The sequence below is a fragment of the Gossypium arboreum genome, chromosome 1 (assembly GCF_025698485.1).
Source record: "Gossypium arboreum isolate Shixiya-1 chromosome 1, ASM2569848v2, whole genome shotgun sequence".
NCBI lineage: Eukaryota > Viridiplantae > Streptophyta > Magnoliopsida > Malvales > Malvaceae > Gossypium > Gossypium arboreum.
Genome location: NC_069070.1, coordinates 10,842,827 through 10,868,111, shown reverse-complemented (window position 1 = coordinate 10,868,111; position 25,285 = coordinate 10,842,827). Strand labels below are relative to the sequence as shown.

The 25,285-nt window shown below is 31.8% G+C and overlaps 1 protein-coding gene and 1 pseudogene across 1 annotated transcript; both read right to left on the bottom strand.

Moving 5' to 3' along the window:
- Nucleotides 1-1,852: 1,852 nt before the first annotated feature.
- Nucleotides 1,853-3,540, bottom strand: LOC108482161 (AAA-ATPase At2g46620-like). The gene has a single exon (XM_017785274.2). The coding sequence runs from the start codon at nt 3,407-3,409 to the stop codon at nt 1,988-1,990; it is 1,422 nt and encodes a 473-aa protein (XP_017640763.1). The 5' UTR covers nt 3,410-3,540; the 3' UTR covers nt 1,853-1,987.
- A 7,356-nt stretch (nt 3,541-10,896) lies between these two features.
- On the bottom strand, nt 10,897-14,807 carry LOC108481446 (outer mitochondrial transmembrane helix translocase-like; annotated as a pseudogene).
- Between the last annotated feature and the right edge of the window lie 10,478 nt (nt 14,808-25,285).

Genomic DNA, 25,285 nt, shown 5'->3' with positions numbered 1-25,285 from the left:
TTTTGTCCCTTTTCTTTTGAAAATCTATGATATTGATATGTGCTCTTCTTCTAGGGTTTATGTTCTCATTATATATCCTACACCCATCTCCCCTGCTTTGAAATTTGTTTAATTTTGGCTTTTTGTTATATCACAACCCAATTCCGAGTCCCTTTTCTTTCCTTTATTATTTTCTTTTCCAAATTGTATAAAGTTTCTTAATATAAATTCATTTTTGATAAAATTATTTAAAAGTGAATTTAATTCTAATTATAAAGTTTAAAAATGCTTTTAGATTTTCTAATTCATTTTTATCCAAAAAGATATTTTAAATATTTTTCCTCTTTTTAATTTTTAGAATTACGATTAGATTGATTAATTTTGTAAATATTTGAGGTCAAATTCATTATTATTTTTTAAATTTAGAACAATATGATAAATTTTGTAAACATTGAGGGTTAAATTTGTTAAATTTTTAGATTTAAAATTAAATTGATAAAATTTATAAATATTAGAGGATTAAATTTATTATTAGGCTAATAAAAAACTCACACCAGCTTCCCATCCAGTATTTAACAGTGTAGACTAAAATTTAAAGTCATAAAAATATTGGTGATGAAATTGAATTTTTTTTTAAATTGAGTGACCAAAATAGAACTTACCCGAAAGCTGGGGACCACCCAGAGAAGTTATCCATTTTTTTACCAATACCATTGTGCAGTCCAGGATTAGCCCATACAAAACAAGTAAAAATCACCCGTCCCGAGTTCTCTGCCCCAACTCAAAATTAGCCTCTCTTTTTTCTTTTTCTCGCTACTCGAGTATGTTTTTTTTTTTATTTATTTATTTTATTTTAATTATTAATGGTAGGAATTAAAATTAATACAATTTGCTGATTAAATTTTAATTAAGTGAATATTAATATTGTTGTTATAAGAAAGGTGAATTTAAATGCATTGAAACACATTATTATTTTATTTAAAATTAAAATAAATTATAAATAATTTTAGATATTATATAAAAAATAAAAATAAAAATCGTAATAATACATAAGGAATACATTTTAATTTTTTAGGGACCTCTTAAATGTTGAACCCTAATCATTAAATTCGTCCACCAAATCAGAATGAGATTAACTGTGGCTCACACATTCAACAACAACCTATTTGACCAAGTCTTCAATTTTCTTCCCTTGAAGTGGGGTTCAATGGAAATCTAGAGGTGACAGAGAATAGAAACTTGTTCAAACTTTTTAACTCCATTGCACAACCTTCAAATCTATAACTATAATGAAGTCAAATAATATGATAAACACCTTCCCACCGCCAATATTTTCTTCACTTTGCCCATTCCGACCTTAACTACTTAACAATAATCCATATTCCGGCACCTTCAACTCCTCAATCACATTAATCAATAACAAAATTCGACTTGTACAATTATTATAATAAATAAATATCTACCTACGAAAATCTGTTTTCATAAAATATTTTTAGACATCATAAATTTATAAATTAAAATTTATTTTTCTCTAATCTTCGACATTATATGAAAATTAATTTGAATCTAAAGTATATTCTTTTACTCATTTATGGGTATTGATCTACTATATCAATTGTCGAAACGTTACTTAAAGACTTAACAACTTAATGACTTGAATGAAATCAATCGAATAGTTAAATGATTTTCATAACTAAAAAAAAAAAAAAAGTGTAATTCAACCTATTCAAACTGATGAAATTCTTTGGCTTCTAGAAAAATGCATACAAAATGGTTGAAACGGAGAAAGATGAGCTGTGCTCTGCCTAATAAATGAATTCAGCAAAGGAGGGAAAGAAAGAAACAGAGAAGTGCGCTTACCAAGGAAAAAAGAAAACAAAAAAAAAAGAAGAAGAAGCTTAATTTAGTTATCCCTGGAAAGGGTGTTTTACAAAAACCAAAATGAAAAAATAAAAAAAAATGTTTGATTGATTCAAGAAATTTTGTCATTTGGTTACAATACAAGCTCTTAATTTGAGCCATCTTTATCAGCTGAACCAAGATCCAAGGGCTCATCTTTTCTTCTACTTCCCATCTTTAACAATCCATATAGTTTTCGAAAATCTCTAACTGAATGTTCCCTGCTAAACAATCCCCCTTGTTCACCACCCCCGATATCCTCTGCCCCGTCGCCGCTCACTCTTCTGCTTTTAGCACCCGCATTTGTTTGCATTGCGCTAATCACTGATTTCAACGCTCGAGTTGGCGAGCTCCTGTTAGAAATCATGATCTCCCCAATCTCAGCAGGGCTTAAACTAGCTCCTCCCTGGAATATCTCTTCAAGCTGAGGGAATAGTTTGTGTTCCTTCACACCCAAGTAATTGTTTGCCAAATGCTTGAAACAAGGGAAATCACATAATGGAAACTGTATATGAACATCAATCCTCCCAGGCCTCAACAACGCTTCATCAACCTCATCTTTGCTGTTCATTGTAAATACCATCACCCTTTCTTCCCCACAGCAAGATATGATTCCATCCATGAAGTTCAATATCCCTCTCAAGCTCACATTCTTGGATTTCTCCATTAAGAAACGATCAAGATCTTCAACTACGATCATGGACTTACTCGTACTTTGTAGTAACAGCATCTTCAAATCAGAATCGTCTGAAACTTTTGACAAATCGATGTCGTACACATCGAAGTTGAGGAATCTAGCCATGGCCGCTACAAAGCTGGATTTTCCGGTTCCGGATGGGCCATATAGAAGATAACTCCGTTTCCAAACACGGCCTAGCCTCTGATAAAACTGCTTGGACTTGAGGAACATTTCGAGATCAGCTTTGAGCTTGTTCTTCAAATCAACGTCCATTACAAGAGTATCAAACGACGCCGGATGGTTAAACGGAACCGATCTCCACCGCCCATTCTTACCTGATGATGGGATGTCAACGTTCATCCGCAACTTAATCTCTTTCTTCCTTTGACAAATATCACCAGCAACAGACAATATGTGCTGCAGATAAGGACGTAGAATTCTACGCTTATCATTCTTCCTGAGCCTCAATACCAACACCTTTGCTCCACCATTTTCAGATTTCTCGAGGGTCCAGGAGACTCTGGCGCCGAGGAACACGTCCCGAATGGTCTGGTCGGTGTCGAGGTGAAGAAGGATATCGTTGGACTTGGAACCAGTGAAAAGGTTGGTGAAATCAGAGTCTTCTAAGGAAGGGAGAGAATTGAGATAGGTTGAAACCTTGACATACAGCTCGTTTTCCTGGAAAAGATGGTTGAACTGCGGGACTCTATACAATTGGTGAACATGAAGCCAATCTTCCAAACACTGGAATTTTTTGAGGAGGATGAGTAACAAGGATGTTTTGAACAAAAACCGGAGAATCAGAAACAAACCCACAAGTAGAAAGGGTATGAGGATCATCATGTTTACCATCTGGGATGAAAGATGGTATTGGAAGGAGAAGAAGCTAACATGGAGATGATTTAAAAGGGGAGAAATGGAGATGTCATTTATTGGGGGCTGCTTGGTAAGTCGGCTTGAGCCGGCAAAGAGAAACTTGAATGTTAGGGGTCAAAGACACGAGGAGCACAGAGTTTTGGACTGATGACTCTATAAGGGGGAATAATATAAATGAAATTTGGCATTCAATTTCAATGTTATTGACTACTAGAAATGGGCTTTGATTTTTCCGTGAAGTTTGGTTGCAATTTTATTTTATATTCACTAATTCCCCTAATTTCTGCATTGTTTGTTTTGTTGTTTAAGGAGACAGAATATCCGACTTCTTAAATGGACTGTTTCCATTTTGGGTCAACTATTTTACAAGTTATTCATGCAAGCCTCTAAATTTCCAAACTAATTAAATAAAAATCAAACCACACCTCTTAATAACATATTTCAACCACATTGTATTACTTTCAAACTTAACATATACATTTAAAATACGCATTATGGTTTTTTCTCCCTATTTTCATTTAAAACAATATAATTTGAAACTTAAGATATTCATTTTAAAAAAATTTAACCTTTTTTTTTACTTTACTAACATCACATATGCCTAGACCGCTTCATTAGTAATTAATTAATATTTTAAAATTTTTAGAAGATCTATTAATTTTTTTAAATTTTATACACTTTTTAATAATTATCATTATGCCTTTTAAAAAACTCTTATTTAAACACATTAAAAAGGTTTAATCAATTATTTGAAAAGAGTTTACCTTTATTTGGGAGCATCCAAAAAAAAATAATAACATTTATTTGACCATTTCAAAAATAAAAATTTATCCAAGCAATCCCTAAAAAATTTAATTAACCACGATTTAAACATTTAATAATCCTTCTTATTTTAATAAATTTTTCCTCAATTTAAACATTTAAGATTTTTTTTGCTGCCTGTTGCTTAATGGCAACATTTTGGCATGGAAAGTTTTAAATTTAATAAATGGAATTGATAAAATGATAGATATCTTTATAATATGTTTAAATAAATAATAAAAGAATCACTGAAGTTAGGTGAGATGGTAAGGGTCTCTTTTACCTTAATTAGTAGTCAAAGGTTTGATCTGTTCTAAATATGAAACAGCTTTAAAATTCGTGGTCAGCAACTCCTCCTTAATAAACCTGCAGGATACACAAAATTAGTTACTGGACTCGTTTTAATATATACCTTAAAAAATAAAATAATAATAATAATAAAAAAAGATTTTGAAGTTTTCAAAGAGGGAATTAAAAAAGAGAGGCGGGAAGTACGGGGAATGTGCGGGTTCAAAGCCAAGCCACAAAGTCAATTGGCTTTTCCTCTCAGTAGTTTCGAACAAGTAACCTTCTTTCTTATTCTTTTATCACTTATAGTAAAAAGCCCAAAATTGTCAAATGTTCATTCTTTGTTTATTTAAGTTATCCATATCCAATACAAACAGGTGAATAATAATAATAATAATAATAATAATAATAAAAAACAAATTTCAGTAATATTTATATTGAATATTTCTCAAAGGAGCTATCCCCTAGATACCAAATTGCATTTGCCCCAAAACTCATCTTAATCAATGCCAAATGATTTACCAATTACTTAGGTATTTATGGTGGTTCAAAGAAACAACAAATTATTGTGCTTCACAAACCTGCATTTATATAAAGCTTACATGGCAATCATTCCTGGCTGTTGGAACCTAACCGAGATGAGTGAAACATGCATTGCAACTCGCAAACATCATATCAACAAAGTAAGAATCTGAAAAGAACCTAATAATGATGAGTTAAACATGCATTCAAACTTACATTATTGCTTTCACATTAAAACATGGGAGCTTGAATCCCCACTACCTAACCCCAGAATGATTACACCCATCTTCTTCTTTCAGATCAAGCAACAAAAAGTAGAATGCAAAAAAACCAAACCCATGTTAAATGTGGTCCACCCTATAACATCCCAAATATCAACTAGAATTTAACATACTACAAGTTACAACTACAAGATTTCTCTGCTAACTTTGGCAAAAGCTTCATTGTAATCGCAGCATCTGAAATTATAGGGTGAGGAATGGGGGCCAGGCACCAAAAAGGTAAATGGAAAGATACTTTTGATATTTGGGATGCTATATGGTGGACCACATTTGAGGTGGTTGTAACTTTTACTATAAATCTTGTGATAAATCCTTTCCAAATCTGCCATCACATGCTTTATATAAGCTGTCACCTCAAATGTTTTTTCCCCTCACTGTCACTTCAAATGTTAACAAGTAGACATGCCAAGAAAAAAAATTCTAATTTTGTGGGCAGGGTATTACAGAACACAAGATTGTGTTGGTGTAGCAGAATTTGAGTATATAGATGAGAATTTCAGGCATCCTGGGAATCTGATTGAAGGCTAAAAGAAACTACAAGCTTGGAGAGTTCATTACTTGCAGCTTGGACCTGATACTCATCTGAATCCCTCTGCCTTGACTGTCCAGATCACCGTGAACTTAACCGACTATATTCATTTGAAGCAACCCCAGTCTTCCTTGAAGTAGGGGCTTTCTCCAAATCAGTATGTGATAAGTCTTACTCCAGATTATTAAGGTTTAATATTCCTGAGTAAGATTATTCAAAAAACTATTAAAACTGTACTTACTCCAGATGGTTTTCCTTTCTTCTCCTCAACTACTAAGTCTCCTGCTTTTTTTAAGCAGTTAACTTTTAAAGTTTTTATTTTAATAATATATATTTATCAAATTAAACATTAAAAATGTGAAATTTTATTCTTGTTCATACAACATTAGAAAGTTGGAAATAAGAATATGCCGAACTTCGACATTTGAAATCTCAATGTTGCAATAATGTCGCAATATCGAGCCTAATGGAAATAGATTGGGAAACTCATACTTAAAGAAGGCCACATTAGCTTTTGAGCTTAACTTATCTCTTAATCAAGTATTGATAATGATCAAGAATTAGAAAGAATAGACTATAAGAAAATGTAAAAGCCCAAAAACTCCCAAAAGGACAAAAATAGAATAGGAAAGGGAGTTAACCTAGCTTACAATCTATGAGGGATATAAATACCACATTTTCAAAACATAGATGGGGGGGTTGCTGGGTGCAAAAAGAACAGAACATCAATTTTCAGAAGGAACACGTTGGAGAAGAAGAAGATCCGATGAAGGAAGAAAGAGAGAAGAAACAACTAGAGGAAAACCTAAATTATCAAAATACCTAAATTTAATACAATAAATATTACAATAAATACAGTACAACAATTTCATTACAAAAATACTAAATAGTTTTGTCCACATCACATTTTTGCTATATTATTACAGGATATAATAAATTTATTTATACTGATTTAATAATTAACAAAATAAAAATATCTCATAAATTCTAACTCAAAAGGTCTTATATTTTACCTACATAAAAAATAAAAAATTTATATTAAAATAATAGAAACTATCAAAAAAATAAAACTAATTAGACTATATGCTGTTATGTGCATCTAATAATAACCCCCAAAAAATAATGCCTATCAAAAATATAATAGAAACATCTCATCAATTCTAACTCAATAGTCTCGTCTTTTACCTACATAAAAAAAAAAAAATGTTAAGATAACATAAATTATCTCAACATAATAAACCTAATGGGACTAATGTTGTTATTTGAATCAAATAAAAACATAAAAAAGAATTAAAAATCAAACATAAACATACCTGCACAATTTCTAAAATAAATCAAACAACCTTTTTTCTTATCGAAATAATACCTTACAAAAAAAATCAAAATATGAAGTATAACATTTCTAAAATAAATAAAAAAATAATAGAAAAATAACATTTATAACCTATAAAAACCCTAAACTAAACAAATAATGTATAAATACTAAAAAATATCTCTCTTAATTTTTTAAACCCTCTACAAAAATCCCTTAATTCCATTTTTTTCAAATCCTAAACATATTCAACAAATCCTTTTTTTAAACCCCAAATTAACCCTAAACTAAGAACCTAATTGTTTTTCATTTTCTCCTTTGTTTTTCCTTTCCTTCTCTTCTTTTATCTTCTCTACTATTCTTTTTTTTTCCCTTCCAATTCTCTTCTCTATTTTGCTACTCTTCTCTCCTTCTCTTTTTTCTTGTTCGTTCTCTTCTTCTTCTTCTTCTTCTTCTTCTTCTTCTTTATTCTATTTTTTCTCACATTGGGGGACCATTATAAGGTCCCCCAAAACTCATTTTCACGAGACCCATAACCCTTATGGGTCTCGTCCCATTTCACAGATGCAGCAGAGCAAGGGGCACGTCCCATCCCATCGCAACAGAATGATGTCGCCTGTCAAGTAGGCTTGACCAACTTTCTTGGGTTGTGTGGTGTGTACGGGTTATATGGGTTAACAATGGGTTATACGGGTTGTATTTTTATTTTTAGTATTGCCTACCAGCTACCTTCCTTCCCTTAAAAAATATTATTATTTTTTAATAATAGAAACCTTACACTGTCAGAAAAAGTGTGGTGGTGCCACCTATCCACCACCCTCCTCCAGCATGGGCATACTATTGCCGTAAATAATTTGGGGGAAACCTATCTTAGATCTTTTTTAGTTTTTATATTAAATAGGTAAAAAAAAAGTGATTTATTCTCAATTTCGGGCTTTAAAATAGCTCAAAAACATAAACTAATTCTTCCGATCATTATTTAGAAATCCATGTTAATTTGCAAATGAATCATTTCTCATTTCCATTTATATTTTGAGAAAACCACATTCATTTCTAAATTATTTCATTTCTCCATTCTGGAGAAAACTAAAAAGCATTTTTGAATGTTTTTCATTTCTCCATTTCTATTCATTTTGTTCATTTTGATTCAAACACACAGTTCATTTCTGGTTTTAACGAACTAGCGGAAGGACCACTTGGACATATGCAATTGAGGTTCAAATGATTTATAATTAAGTTTAAGCTTTTCGCCTGTTAATATAAACTTATTTAGTTACGAAGTCATTCCGCTATAATATCATGATTGAGCTCTCCCCGACGACATACTATTATGAAAGCAACTTGATTAGTGTTCATCCAATGACCTTGTCATAAGTATGTTACCCTCATAGGATATCCTTAATCTTTTTGGGATAATATCCATTCTCCCAACATGATCCTATATTATCTCATGGTAACCATTACATCTTCCTTCATGAAAAGTCAGTTACTGTCAAATAGTAATCAAGTCATTCATCATAAAGACGAACGACTCGTGGCCACTTTTACTTTTTGTCAACCATGTAATGCCAATGAGAGTATATCATTTACTTATATCTCGGGTTATGGATTCTACTATTGTGAATGAAGCCACATACTGCATAAGTCGTACAATCAACACACCAACTTTCGGTTCCTTATCTATTCAAACTTAGGCTTTTACTTACATCAAAGTGTACGAGTTATGCATACGCAATCTTTCATCCACTTAGGATTTAGGTATGCCACACTATAAACGTCACAAGTGAATAAATTCATAATCAAATTCAAGATCTATTTTTCTTGGGTCCAGTCTGATGTATTGTTAATCCAGTCAGTCACATTTATGTCTCTATCTTCTGGAAATCATCCGTTCCGATGCTCAAGACAAAGCATCTCCCCCATTAGACTTGATAGACGACATATTAGTCTTTCAATTGGTTTGTTCATTTCTGATTATACTAATGACATGTTTAGGTTCGTCTAGTAATATAAGTTGTCTTTCTGTATTACGATTAGACCATGTAATACCGTTTAATATTTGTTAAACATTAGACAACCAGTGAGCAACATTTGCTTCTATTTTCCTTAGCGTGCAAAAACCATGTGAGAAAAATATACAAAGTATTAATGTAATTTATGAATAATTTTATTAATCAATCAGTTGGAAAAATTATAAGTGTACTTAGATGAAAATACTACACTTTGGGCACCGGATCCAACATTTGGAAGGTTAATAAGGTATTGCTTGATATAATTAAAGGTCCTCATTCTTTTTTAACTCCAATGGTTAAGCAAACGCAATAGAAATTTAATAAATATTGGATTAAGTATTCTTGGATATTGTCATGTGTTGAAATTTTAGATCCTCGTTACAAGCTAAATTATGTGGAGTATTGCTTTACTACAATATATGGTACTCATGCTTCAAAATTTGTGTAAACCATTCTTAGCAATTTTAAACTCTTGTTTGTTGAGTATATTAAGAACTCCAAATCCTCGTCTTCATCTTTAGCCAGAAGTTCCAATGTTTCTGATAATGATCTTGTTGATTCTAATTTACATCAACTCAATGTTAATAGGGCTAATTTGGGAGGAGATTTTGATGAGAGTGATGATTATAAATGATACTTAAGTGACTTAGGTACTAAAAGTGAAAAGTCACAGTTGGACATTTATTTGGAAAAACCAGAGTTTGAGTTGAATAGCCAAATAGATGTATTGGATTATTGAAACAAAAGTTCAATTCAAAATCGTGAGCTTTCATTATTGGCTCGTGATCTTTTGGCAATTCCAATATTGATTATAGCTTTTGAGTCGACTTTTAGCGTGAGGAAGAAAATTATCACACCTTTGAGGAATTCACATAAACCAAAAATGGTTCACACCTTTTCAATGGGTAATTATTATTCTCGTTTTATTTTTATAAATTTATAAAATTTTATCAATTTGATTATCAAACTATTTATTCTTATTTTACATTAGAAATTGATTGCAAGAATGATAAGATTGATGATGACAATGATTCTTTGATTCTTTTCTAGGTATATAATTTACCTTATAATTTATAACTTGTTATACAAATATGTTGATTGCTTAATACATATATAGATATTTTGGTTGGTTAATTACATTTTGTAGGTTATTTTTGGCGTTGTTTTGGGTGTTGTTCTGCCGTCGCTTTTAATTTTGTATAGATATTGTAGAACCTTTGTTTTATCTTTTATTTTGCTACTAATTTGAGACCCACGATGAGATTTTAATATTTCGTCTTTGTTTTCTATTCGTCAACTCGTAATCATCCAATTATTGGATTTCATGTTTCTGTTTACATTAGTGGGTAAATTGAGTTAATTGCTAATTCTAAAAAGTTGTGATTAATGGACGTAAAACTTGAATGGTGCATGTTTAATTTCTTTGATTTTAAATGTGTAATGATATAAACATATATTGTTACCGTGTATAATCCCCTAGGAATGGTGCTTGCAATTATATTCTTGACATTAATTTGGCATAAACATATGTTAAATTAGTAATAGGATTGAACATAGTGACTTCGAGAGAAGCCTATAAATTGTCGTATTGCTGCAGCATTGCCGCAACATCACTACTAGTAATTGCATGTTAGGAGGAAATAATTATTCTGACTCTTCAATTCATTGCCATTAACTTGTGTTACTGTTTTTAAATTGCTACATATTTATTTGAATTCAATCAAATTTTTATTTAATTTCTAAATTGTCATTTGTTAATTTTACAATTTATGTTTTAAAATCAATCTTGGTGGAGACAATAATTCTAAAGCAATTGTCTACACTTACCTGTCACAAAAATAATCCGCGAGAGTATCTCCTGTGATCAGGGATTCCAATCTCAAAAGGCTGAGTATTGCTTCATCCAGTTCTGAAGGGCTATGTTTGCCATTGCTTCATGATCTGTATTGCGACGCTGTCTCAAAAAACTATCAACCTCATCAATAAATATAATAGCAGGCTGGAGTTTATAGGCCAGGCTAAATACGGCAGCCACTGCAAAAGTAGAAAAGGAAATAAATATTACAAACTGTGACATAACAAACAAACTAAAATTTATGGTCCATATATCCATTAGAAAGGCATATGAAAGGATATTTAATTGAATAGAAAAAGACCAGCAAACTACTATTACCTATGCAATGAAAATTTTCATCATCTTTTTTGGACAGTGATTGGATATTGGAGTTACAAGTAATATTTAGATGACAAAACCATATTTGGGGCCTCAACTAACAAAATGTAAAAATGAAACTATCTCAGTGCAGCCTTAGGATGGTCGAATCAGTTAAACTTCTATTAAAATATTTCATTTTACCTTGTCACGCACCTTCTCACATTTCTACAAGAGTTTGACTCAATAGAACAAACCCAAAAAAGATTACAATCCAATTCCATACTGTATAACCATATGAATTCAGGTATTATCAGAATGACACTTACCCAGTTTCTGTGCATCACCAAACCACTTGCTCATCAGATTTGATATCCTCACATTGATAAAAATAGCTCAGACTCCTTTGCAATGGCTTTAGCAAGCATGGTCTTTCCCTTCCCTGGGCGTCCATATAACAAAACCCCTTTCTGAGGACCAAGAAGCCTTCCATGTGAAAACAGCTCTGGTCTTCGTAAGGAAAGGATCACTAGTTCATAGAGAGCCTGCTTGATGGCTTCCAATCCTCCAATAGACTCAAATTCAGCATCAATAAGATCAGGATTTATCACATCACATTCTATTACATCCTGTTAAAATGAGATATATATAGTCATGTAGAAACCATAGAAGTTAACAATTAGGATTCTATTTCAAAGCTATACCTCATTCATCATTCTATATTTTGGATTACTGAATACACCATGCATGGATTCTAAAGTATATATCGGTAGGCATGCATTATGATATTGATAAAAATAATAAAAACGACGAAACCTATAGCAAATTACAGACATGGAAATGAAATACACTAATGTCTGCAACAAAGGCATTAAGAGCACATGCTCATGAGCTAACATTCCAGTGTCTGCATATCTAAGCAGGGAACCGTGACTGGCTGGTTAACTATTCTTCAATGAATTATTTGTTAATTGCAACCTTTATGGTAATTTTGAAGTAGGTAAGGAAATCATGTTTTATTTGTATCCAGAATAGTTGTAGTAGTTGTTTTGTGTGTCGCTGGGTAGTTGATGTCATATGTTTTTTAATTTTTCCTACTGAAGACGCATTATTTTACATTTATATATAACCACGATCCGCTGACTATTGATATTTGGTCAACTATGAATCCGATTTAGCAACTGTGGAATGCAAGCAAAATTGAAGATACCCTAATACGCCTTAGCAAAGCTTTAATGACTTGAATGTTCAAAATTCAGATAAATATATTGATTTCCATTTACAAATTCCACTAACCATACTCTATACAATCCATCAGTACTCAAATTTATCTATCATGCGCTTTCCATTTCCGAAAGTAACAAATATATATTTAAGTAAAATTGCACAGTTAATCTCTATATTTTTTTTCCTTTTTTAGCAATTTAAAATTTCCTTTTCTTGTAGTGAGAGTTCGATGTTGAACGATGGTGGTCGAAAATGGTTGCACTGTTTGGAGGTGGCGAGGGTAGCGAGAGAATAAAAGAAATATGGAGGTGTGGTGGTCAATAAATTTGGATGTTGGTTTCGTGATTTTAGAAAAAGAAATTTATAACTTACTATAATTCTTTTTCTCAACTCATAAATAGAAGAATAATGCGTTTCAACGCGCTCAAACTCACTTATTTATACATGAATAATAATATTTACATCAATCGAGTTAAAACTCAATCGACAAATTTATATTTTTGATGAATTTTACACTCTCTTCATGGTGACATATATATTTTGAATGTTGATGTTTTAATAGCCCTTACACTCAAAACAGGGGCATATATATTTGAATATTTATTTATCATGGCCTTACACTCAATTAGTAACCGAATATGTTTTAATACTGATCTTTTATATATATACATGTTTTTTGACCATCACCGCATTATAATCTGTGAATAATGATATTGGATTTGATATATAATAAATTAGATTATTGATATATTAGTATTCTTCTTTTATATTCATAATGTTAATTTCGTAAATTAATTTTTAGGCTCAATGGGTTATAAGTTTTAAATTTTTTGTGAAAAATCAATTAAATCCTTTTACAAAAACATACTTAATTAAATTTTTAAACTTTTAAATTGTATTAATTAAGTTCTTTGATCAATAATACCGTTATAATGTTGACATAGCACTTCATATTAGCAATGGTTGAGAGTCACGTCAACCACCAAATTATAAAAATAAAAAAATTCAAAAGAAATATATATATTTTTATTTTAACCAGTTTCATTTGTTTCAAATTTTAATTTTTAAAAGTTAAATATTTTTAAAAGATTATAAATTTGTAAAAATATTATTATAAAAATTAAAATTAAGAAAAACTATTTAAAATTTAAAGTCTAGAAATTCAGAATAAATATGAACATATGATTATCTAAATTTAATGTGAAATTGGACAACATGTATAGATTCATTCAAGACGATTTTTAAAGTATATGATGTTTAAAAATATAAAAAATTTATTTTAATAAATAAAAAATAAAAAAATTTAATATTAGCCGAAGTCTGACATCCATAATGTCTGGAGTTATTCACTAAATAGCATGAGAATCACATAATTCATTGGAAGAATGTATTATACATGAACATCTCGAAGGTAATACTATGACAAAAATAGGCAAAATTTTGAACTAATACACATATCAGTATCACTTGAAAGGTGCGACCATAGTCTGAAAAGTGACAGAATCCAACACACTAATATTGTCATTAATATATTCACATTTTCAAAAAAAAAAAAAAAAAACTTTACATGTATATTAATAAATTTTAAATTTATTTGCTAAAATAATTTTTTATTTTTATATATCTAAAAGTAAGGTTTTTTTACGTATATAATATAAAAAAATAAAAATATTTAAAATGATGCATTACCCTAATTAATTACGTGAATGGGGTGTTTGGGGTTAGGGAAGATGGTGCATAAGCGACACCATCTTAAGTTCTGACACAAACAACTGACAGTTTAAAAAAATATTTTTTTTAAATGGTGCAGCCTTATTGATAAGCGACACCAAAATATTTTTCTCATACGATTCTAATACATAAATTAAATGAGTTTGGGTGATGATGCCTATGAGAAAGGCGGCACCAATTATTATCCTATTGTTTAGAAAGAATTGAATAAAGTCACAGAGTAATCAATCATCCAAATTTATATAATTACCTTATTGATATCATAATGATTCATGAAGAACCATTGTGTTTGTTTAAAAGTTAAGAAACTAATTATATATAACATAACCCCACTGCATATTTAAAGTTTTTTAACTGACCCATACGCAAATAGCATACAATACTGTTGTACATATTACTGGAAATTTGAAGAACAAAATTGTTGTTTATGTACATATAGAAACAAATTACCTTCAATGCAAGCTCCTCAAAGCGTTGCTCCACGTTTACTCTTGTTTTAGCAGTGCATTCAAGAAACATGGATCCAATAGGACAATTAGTGCCTTCTTTCCCCTGGGCACTACCATCCAAACTTGTATGGAAAAATATTTTGGTCCGGCCTATCAAAAAAGTTATACCATTAAAAAATTATTTTTTTAAATTGTCAGTTGGTTGTGTTAGAACTTAGAGGTGGTGCTACTTATACATCACCCTCCATTACACCATTCTTTAAATTAATCAGGGTGGTGTACTATTTTAAATATTTTATATATATTTTATACTATGTACGTAAAAAGTCTAAAAGTAACTATTAGAATTAAAACATTGACACACATATAATATATTTTTAAGAAAACTAATTTTAATATCTTTTAAATTTTATATAATTTAGAAAAATTATCTTTAATGAATCTGAACATATTGTTGTCCAAGTTTTGATTAATTTTAATAATGTTTTTACAAATATATAAAATTTAAAAAATTATTTTTACTTTTTTTTAAATTTTAAAAGATTTACGTTTTGAAATGAATGAACCTGGACACCAATTTGTCCAAGTTCGTTCCTATAAAAAAATAAAAATATATATGTTTCTTAATTTTTTTAATTTTTTTAATTTTTGCTGATGTGGTAGCTGAAGTGACATTGTTTCGTCAGTAACTATTGTTGACATGGAGTACCATGTTAGCATCGTTAGCGGCCACGTCACCGCTATAACGATCAAAGACGAAAAATGGTGGTCAAAGAGCTTAATTGATGCAGTTTGAAAGTTTGAGGGCTTAATTGAATGCGTTTTCATAGAAGGACTTAATTGATTTTTTCACGAAATTTTTGGGCTTATATACCCTTTAGCCTAATTTTTATTAATTATTAAAATTAATTTTAACATTATTAATTATTATCACATATAAAAATTATATTTATTTAATTAAAAAACTTGGATATTTATTATTTTTAATTTATCCAATTATATTTAATGATTTTATAGATTTATAAATTTATTAATTAATAATATATTTTGTTATTTTTAACTAGAATTTTTAAAAGATATGACCAAATTAATTAATTTTATATTAATATACTATCATATTTATTAATATTCAATCAATATTAATGGTATTCTAAGGATGTTGGAAAACTTTGACTGATGGTGATAGTAGCAATACTTCGAATGAGGATAAAACCACCAAAATGGTTAGGTTTAAGGATGTGGATACGAATATGAGTAGTGAGATGGCCGTAGACTTATCCCTTGCGCCGATGATGTTCTGGAGGGATAAAGTGTTACAGAAAGGATCATCCGGTTCTATATGTAAAGAGGAGATTGAATTTTAGGAGGGTGATATCACGAGAACTATGGTTAATGGGATATTAGTAATAAACTTTTCTGAAAGGATAAAGCAAATTCTGGTAAGGGATATGGCGACCACGGTGGTGGTGAAATTATTGGGAACGAATTTAGTGTATTCTACTATTCATAACAGGATCTTTAGTCTATAGAAATCATCACGTTCGTTTCAACTTATGGATGTTGAAAATAACCAATTTCTGGTCAAATTCCAGAGAAGGCTACGAGAAGGTTCTCACTCAGGGTCCATGAATTGTTTTCGGCCAGTACCTCAAGGTTCAGCCATGGACTTCGGACTTTAATCCCCTTCAACCGTTCCTTAGTACTGTTATGGCTTAGATTTGACTACCTGGACTACCAGGGGTCCTTTACAAACGCTAAATCTTGGAAGATATAGGAGGATTAGTATGCAAAGTTGTGAAGCTTGATTTCAAAACAGATAGTGGGTCGAGGGGCGGTTTGCCCAAATGATAGTATTCATCAACTTGGAAAAACCGCTAGTCTTTCAAATTCTTGTGAATGACACGATAGAAGAGGATTGAATATGAATCCTTGTCGGTAGTGTGCTTTTCATATGGCTAGTATGGGCATGTGTGAGATCTTTTCCATTTTGATGGATCTGTGATGGGTTGCGACGGAGACAAGGAGGAAATAACGGTGGCTTTACCTGAGAAGGAGAAATCCGTGGAGGCGTCAGAATCCTTCGGACCATAGATGCTCGTCGAAAGGAAATCTCGACGTAATTCAATATCAAACGACAATAAAACTGCAAAAAATCAGGCCAAAGAGGATGATGTTCCTGATTGAATGCCTTATCTTCTTTAGATTCAGATAGAGCCGAAAATGGTGTAATATATACAAATTTTTCGGGGATCAATTTTCAAAAGGGTGAGTTTTTGAAGAGGAAGGAACAGGTAAAAACAATTAGGGATAACCCTCACAATATTAGGTTGGTAATGCAGGGTCTATCATTTCCAAGCAAAGTGGGCTAGGTAGTTGATATTAGACCTAGGAAAGTTCATGGGGCAAAGTTGACGGCTAGTATTAGGCCAGGATTGGAAGGTTGTCATATGGGCCTTAGGGCCTCTGGCAATAATTCTAGGCTGAAACTTGGGTCATCTTCAAAATCTAATGTAGGAGGTCCTTCCAGTCTGTTGAAAGATTGTGCGATGGTGGATCTCACATCACCGATTAACTTTATAGAATTAAATGTGGAAAATGGAAATTTAGTGACTTCTCCAATTTTTATTGAATTAAATACACCAATAATCTCGGTAAATGGTAAGGAGATAGTGAAGTCGATGGTCTTTAGCTCACATTTTAATCTGACTTTTGAAGGCCCGATTGAATCGACGATGAAAATTAATCCAAGTATTCTTGATCCCAAAAGACATTCAGTTATCTCCTTTAAAAAAAATGTTATTCCCAATTCTCGTAAGGATTTGGAAAATGTTACAAATGGGGTTGAGGTCATCCGATTTCTAAAAGACGGGGCTTAGGGGGAGGGGAAAGGTGTTGCTGTCTGTAATGGCAAGCCTTTTAGTAAAATTATTCAAGATTGCGGAGGTCAGTTTGAAAATTCTAGCAATACGAGAGCCCTTTTGTCAAACTCAATGAATTCCATGGTCAAGCTTATACACTCCTAAGTCGAGAACAAAACCGAGAAAGAGGCGTTGCATAATGTTGAAAACCGTCAATAGAAACCCAACTTACCTGAGCATTAAAGGTCAGATATTTTCTTTCTTTTATATTATGAATTTAAATATATTTTTCGTGGAATTGCTAGGGGTGTGCTAGTAGCAGGTTTCATTGTATCTTTTGTAAGTAAAATAGGGAATTTAAACCAGATATTGTGGGTCTTTTAAAAATGAGAGTTAGTGATGGGAAAGCTGGTTCGATTATTGCTAGGCTCGGGTTCCATTTCTCTCATTGTACGGAGGCAATTAGATTTTCTGGGGGTATATGGATTGAATGGAAAGAGGTAATTTGTGTTCAGATACTCCAGAGCCATCCCCAATTTATTTTTTTCAGGTTTCTGACAGCTCCTTTCAGCGAAATTTTTTTGTTGCGTTTGTTTATGGTAGTCCTGATAGTCAGAAACGAAGATATCTTTGGGGAAAATTGAAGATGGCCATTCCAGGTAATGGGTCTCCGTAGATGGCAATAGGTGATTTTAATGCTCTTTTATCTTCTTATGAAAAAAAAGGTGGCCAAGTTAGTGGTAGTAAATGCTCCATTTTTTTGGATATTTTGGAGTATGCTAAGTTGAATGATTTGGGATTTAAGGGTTCTCCTTTTACATGGAATCGAGGTGGAGTTTTTGAATGTCTTGATAGAGCTATTGGTAACGATGAATGGGTTGTTGTTTTATTTTTTAGCAGGATGGGTTAAGCACCCGGATTTCTCTTAGTTTGTTAAGTAAAAGTGGAGTTTTAATAGTTGTATGGTAAATTCACTTTCTTATTTTACGAATCAAATCAAAAGTTGATATAAGAATGTTTATGTGCACATCGGGCATCGTAAGAAAAGGTTGATTCAGGAACTCACTAAGATTCAGAAGGTTCTAGATTATCCACTGATTATCTATATGAGTTAGAAATGGCAATGCGTACAGAGTTGGAAAATGTTCTTCATCATGAGGAATTACTTTGGAAACAAAATACGAGATGTGATTGGCTTTTGTTGGGAGACAGGAATACTAGATTTTTCCATTGCTAAACGATTCAAATGAGAAAACAGAATCCAATTACGACATTAAAGAATAATGCAAAGGAATGGATTCTTGATGAAGATGAATTATAGAATGAAGCAGTTAAGTTTTTTTCAGAACTTGTATGGAGAGAAAATGGGGCTGATGAGGAACCTACCTTCTAGTTTGTTTCTGAAACTTGAAGGTGGGGAGATTCAGTTCTTAAGTAAACCAGTCTCTGATGAGAAAATAAAGACTACTTTGTTTGACATGGCCTTTTAAAGACTCTGGGTAGTGATGACTTTTATGTTCTTTTCTTTCGAAGTCAATGGGATTGAGTTGGTGCTTTAGTTTACTCATGGGTTAAGAAGATTTTTGAAGGGGAGTGTTGATTTGGATCTGAATAACAGCTTAAAAATTTTGGCCTATAAGTTTGTTTTCGATTCTTTACAAGTTAATTAAGAAAGTTATAGCTAATATGTTTAAAGTTATCTTCCTAAGAATTATTGGCCAAGAGCAAATAGGGTTTATTGCAAGCAGAACTACCATAAACAATATTATCGTTACACAGGAAGTAATTCACTCTATGAAATTAAATAGAAAAATAGAAAATGGTTGGCTGTTAAAATTGATCTTGAGAAAATCTATGATCGAGTGTGATAGGAATTCATTGATACCTTCCTCAAGGCTGCTGGTATTCCTAACTTACTTCGTAATGTTATTATGTCCTCCAATACAACTTTTGCCATACAGATTTTGTGGAATAGAACTCAAACCAGAAGTTTCACCCGATTAGAGGCGTTTAACAGGTATGCCCATTTTCTCCTTCCCTATTTGTTTTTGTAACACCCATAACCCGTATTCGATGCCGGAATAGGTTTTAGAGTATTACTAGAGTTTACAGATAAATCAAGCCAGAAATACTATTCACATTCGACAATAACTATATAGTCCCTTTAATGGACCCTCGAGGCCCAATATGAACAGTAGAAACGATTTGGGACTAAATCGAAAACCCTAAGAATTTTTCACGAATTTACAAAATTTTCCTTATGTACAGTGCCCACACGCCCATGTGGTCTACGAGCACACCCGTGTGATCATGCCGTGTGTGAAACACCCCTACCGGTATTCGTCGCTAGATTAGGGTTATGAGGCATTGTAACACCCCTATCCCGTAACCGTCGCCAGAATAGGTAAGGGGCATTATCGGACTTGTAACTCATGTCAGAAAAGTAAAATTTTGAACTTTTTCTTGAAATAAAGATCGTTCATTTAAATAAGTACTAAGCACAGCCAGAGGTAAAATTTAAACTTCACTAAGTAAACATTCAAAAGATGCCACTTTCGCATGGCTTATATACATTAACCAAAAATATTCTTCCGCCACTAGTCTATTCTATACATGCCATAAAATAATTCTAAACATAACAGTAACAAGCAGTGGATAGTGATAGTGTGACTAGTTGCTGACGATCCCCGAGCCTGTAGCTTCGCAATGAGATCTATAAAACAGAGGAAACAGAGTAAACGGAGTAAGCATTACAATGCTTAGTAAGTTTTAAGTAGTGTCAACAGATAACAATCAAATTATAACATAGTTGTTCGTATATTTTTTTTCACTCTTCATTCGGGCATGCCATCCCTTTACCGAATATGCACATCTCATCATATACAATAGGTAGATAAACTTTCACATAAAAGTAAGCTCATGTGACATAGATGTATTGTATGATTTCACATAACCTCTCACACTGATCCGATGTCACATAATCACAGGAATAGTCTCATAGATTGCTCTCGTATGCATCACATAACTACCTTATGATTTAGTTCAAATCAAGCTCACATATAAACTTGGAGTACATACTTGTTTAACCTTTCGCATTGAATATATTTATAAGCAATTCTTATTACGAAATCTTATAGCTTTAACCTCTACTTGGATTATCGGCGAGACCTTTAGCTTAGACGAAATCTCCACACGAAGTTATCGGGTCTTACCCGGACAAAATCTCCACACGTAGTCATCGGGTCTTACCCGGACATAATCTCCACACGTAGTCATCGGGTCTTACCCGGAATATATTTCCAAGTTTCATGTACATTTAATCACATGTTACAACATTCACATCGACTGTCATATTTGTAATTCATTTGCCTCATCAAATATCTAATAATACACACCTTTCACATTGGTCGTTCGGCCACAATATACGCACATCGCCTACATATTTCACACTAGCCATTCGGCTTTACCACATATACATATCTCATATATATATATTTCACATTGACCATTCAGCTTTACCACATATGCATATCTCATACATATTTCACATTAGCCATTCGGCTTTACCACATATACATTTCTCATACATATTTCACATTAGCCATTCGGCTTTACCACATATATGCATGTTCATATTCACCACATTGGCCATTCGGCCTTATCACACATATGCATGCTCACATTCATCACATTGGCCATTCGTCCTTATCACATATATGCATGTTCACATTCATCACATTGGCCATTCGGCCTTATCTCATATATGCACATTCACATTCATCACATAAAATCCTAAATCAAAATATAAATTTTCATGTATCCACATCACAATTATCCAAATATACTTCACATACCACATATACTATCATGTATACACTTTGTCTTGGCCGAATCTACATCAATCATTTTCCAATGAATAATTCAATTTCACGCCATACTATCATTTCATATTCGAATACTCATAAACTTACAATTTCACAAATTTTAATATCAAAGATCCATCTAACACTCATATGTCGTTTTACAATATCACGATTTAGAATTCACGTATGGGTTTAATCAATAGCTTATGAGCAACTAAAACAAGTTTTATCCATGTTTACAACAAAATCACATATCCACTATGAGCTGTTTTCCTGAGCAGTAGTCACTAAATTAGTTATAACTGGAGCTACAAAACTCCAAATCACTTGCCGTTAATTTTCCCTGAATATAGACTCGTATATCTTCCATCCATAAAATTTCCAGAATTTTAGGTTTGGCCAATCAATACCAGATTTTTCTTAAAGTTTCCCCTGTTTCACTGTTTGACTAATCTGACCACTCTTCACTACGAATCAAATTTTTCATTGTACAGAATTCATAATGTGTTATATTTGATTTCATTTGAAACTAGACTCATTAAGGAGTCTAAGAATGTAAATCTTATCTTATAACCATTTTTGTACAAATTATAATGATTTTCCAAAAACAGAACAGGGGATTTCAGAGTCATTCTGACACTATCCCACACAACTTTAAATATCTCTTTATAGGAAATTTCTTTGCTTCCACGGTCTCTTTTATAAGAAACTAGACTAACTAAGCTTGATTACATATTTTATTCAGCCTATAATTCCACACCAACAATTTATAGTGATTTTCTAAAATCACGTTACTGCTGCTGTCCAAAGCAAATTATTACAATTTGCTCTTAAATTTCCAAGTCCAAACACTTATGAACTTACCATTTGAGTTTAAGACATATCATGGCCACATCATATCTTATTAAATCAACTCATTATGTCCTATTATGATTGAATTTACTCAACGTTTAATCACTTAAAACTTACCTCGGAAGTGGTCGACGATTAGATGTCCACGGCTATTCGTTTACTTTCTCTTTTCCACTATCCGACTTTGATCCTCTTTGCTCTTAAGCTTAAGTAAAACAATAGATTTGCTTAAGTACTTAACTAATATTATTCACTTAACAATCACATTTGGCAATCACATATCATTTAATCTTTGATTGACCAATTTAACACATACCAAAATCCAATCATACATCTAACCTTTATCTCAATACCAAACCGAGTTATAAGATCATACATTATACTAAGCATATCATTAAACATACCTATTCAATTTAGCTAATTTCATAGCCGATTAATCACCTTACCCCACATTACTCAATGCGAATATTAACCCAACATCACAAGCATAATCACCATGAAACTTACCTTAATACACATTTTATCCCATTGCCGAATACATATATACATATCATCAAACAAATCAACTAGTTTAGCATTCAAATTCTTCTAACCATTCCTCAATCATTTACTCAATGAACAACAATCCAAGCACATCAAAGCATAGTCGAATGTATCATTCTTCTTAAATTCAAAAATAAATGCATGGGCTAACTTCAAAATCGATTTAACAACTCAACTTTATAAACACATATTCGGCTAGGAAGAAAGATTGATAATTTAACAACCTTAGCTTAACATATAATTTGTTGTGACACATCTTTAAGCATTCTTTTATTCCATCAACTCAAAACACATTCATCACTCTCAATAACTAAACTCATATTCGGCAATGGCCTCCAATATAGTGACCGATTCTTCTCAACTAGCACCTAGTGTACACACATGATCATTTGTTTGATTCAAGCACCTATCCACCAAAATTCATCCAAATTAACAAGAACAACAACCACATTCTTTGTTATCTACCATGACCGAAACCCATATTCATTCACCAAATATCAAAAATTTATCATCAATTTGACATATAAGGACATAACCAAATGTTTCTTGCAACACAAACTCAAAAATTAACACATGGGTCATGTTATGAGCACCAAAACAAACTCAACTTCACAAAAATTCCAAAAGAATCACATGATATCATACCTTAATTACCCCCACACAAGATGGTCGAATGCCTTAGGTGTGCTTTCTTCCATTTCTTGGTTAATTTCGGCTTGAGAGAGGTAGGAGAAGAAGATGAACATTTTTTTTCTTTTCTTTTGTTTTCTTCCTTCAATTCACGGCAATGGAGGGGGGGCATGGATGAGACAACTTTGTTTTCATCACCCCTCTCTTTTCATTACTTTATTACTAACCTCTTATTTTACTCTTTCTAACATAACACACTAACACAACATGTTTCCAACATGTTTCACCCCATAGCATGGCCGGCCACTAGCTCTAATTTTGGGTAATTTGACATGCAAACCCATCATTTTCATAACATGCATTAATAGGCCACTTTACATTTGCCTAGCACATTTCTAAATTTTCTCACATAAGTCCTATTTAATAAAATTCACTTACAATTAACAAAATTCAAACATGAAATTTTCACACATGCATATATACATATAATAAGCATCAACTATGACGGTTAATTATTTTTATGACTCGATTTTGTGGTCCTGAAACCACTTTTTGACTAGGGTCAAATTAAGGGTGTCACAGGCATTACTGATCAAAAACAGAATTCCAAACATTGACATATACACATGAACAAGTTCCTAAAATCAGTTAAAATTTATTTCATGAACTGACATAACACTTATATATTTGAAACATTTCATATCATACTTATTCATACATTCATATCATTCACATGCAATAAAATGTATTATAACATTCAAATACTAAAAACATTTATAGACTTCAGCAAGCGAGTATGGTATAACCTAAATGATTATTCAACTATTATAAATACATGAGTATACACCGACTTTCCAAATTAACGCTAATGATATCATTACTCAACCCAAACTCAAATATCATTCAAATATGTAATATCAAATGAATTTATACTTAATATCAATGACAACACATTATAGAAATAAATATCCTAATAAATAATTTCAGCATGACTAATCCAATTTGTATTGAATATTTAATTACAAAGAAAACAATCACATAAGTCACATAGTTCGCTAAACATTTCAGCATGTTAATACCATGAAATAAATCATTTATGAAACTAATCTTTAAAACTTAATGAATGTTTTATCTTAGTGACCGAATATTCACAACTATATATATAAACTTCATACTTATCAAAGAACATAAATCTTAACCGGATTTCCAATAACCATATTTTAAATCATTTTATCTTATAAGCATATAATTCAAATGATACATCAAACCACTTCAATACATGCCTAATCACAAATGCCGAACCATATATAGCTCAAAAATAAATATTCATGTCTCCTATCTCATAACCAAATGGCCTTAATTCATTTACATTAATTTGACTAACATATATACTTATATTAATAGCGTAAATATTGCCATATCAAATAGTTACCATATCATGACAAGATTATTTCATGTTCGAACATAATAGTCAACCTGTATTTGCCAAAACAAATATAATTCATTAACTTAATACAACCACCTCAATCACATATAACCTATTCTATGAATACCTTAGCCGAGTCACCCATACATTCATTCAAAATCATTAACCATTTCCAAAACATAAAAATACCTATCATGAACAACATCACTTAACCAAAACGGTTTCAAGCACATCCAAACATAACTGAAATCAAACATAGAAATTAAGCCATTTTCGCATGGCCTTTATACAAAATCAAAATCAACATTTCAAAAATATGTTCTAGCCTATACATGCCATAGTTCAGGTTTAACTATATAATTACCGAAACGGTGGA

What these genes read in the sequence shown, in the direction of transcription:
- LOC108482161 (XM_017785274.2), bottom strand. Translation starts at nt 3,409, where the DNA reads ATGGTAAACATGATGATCCTCATACCCTTTCTACTTGTGGGTTTGTTT.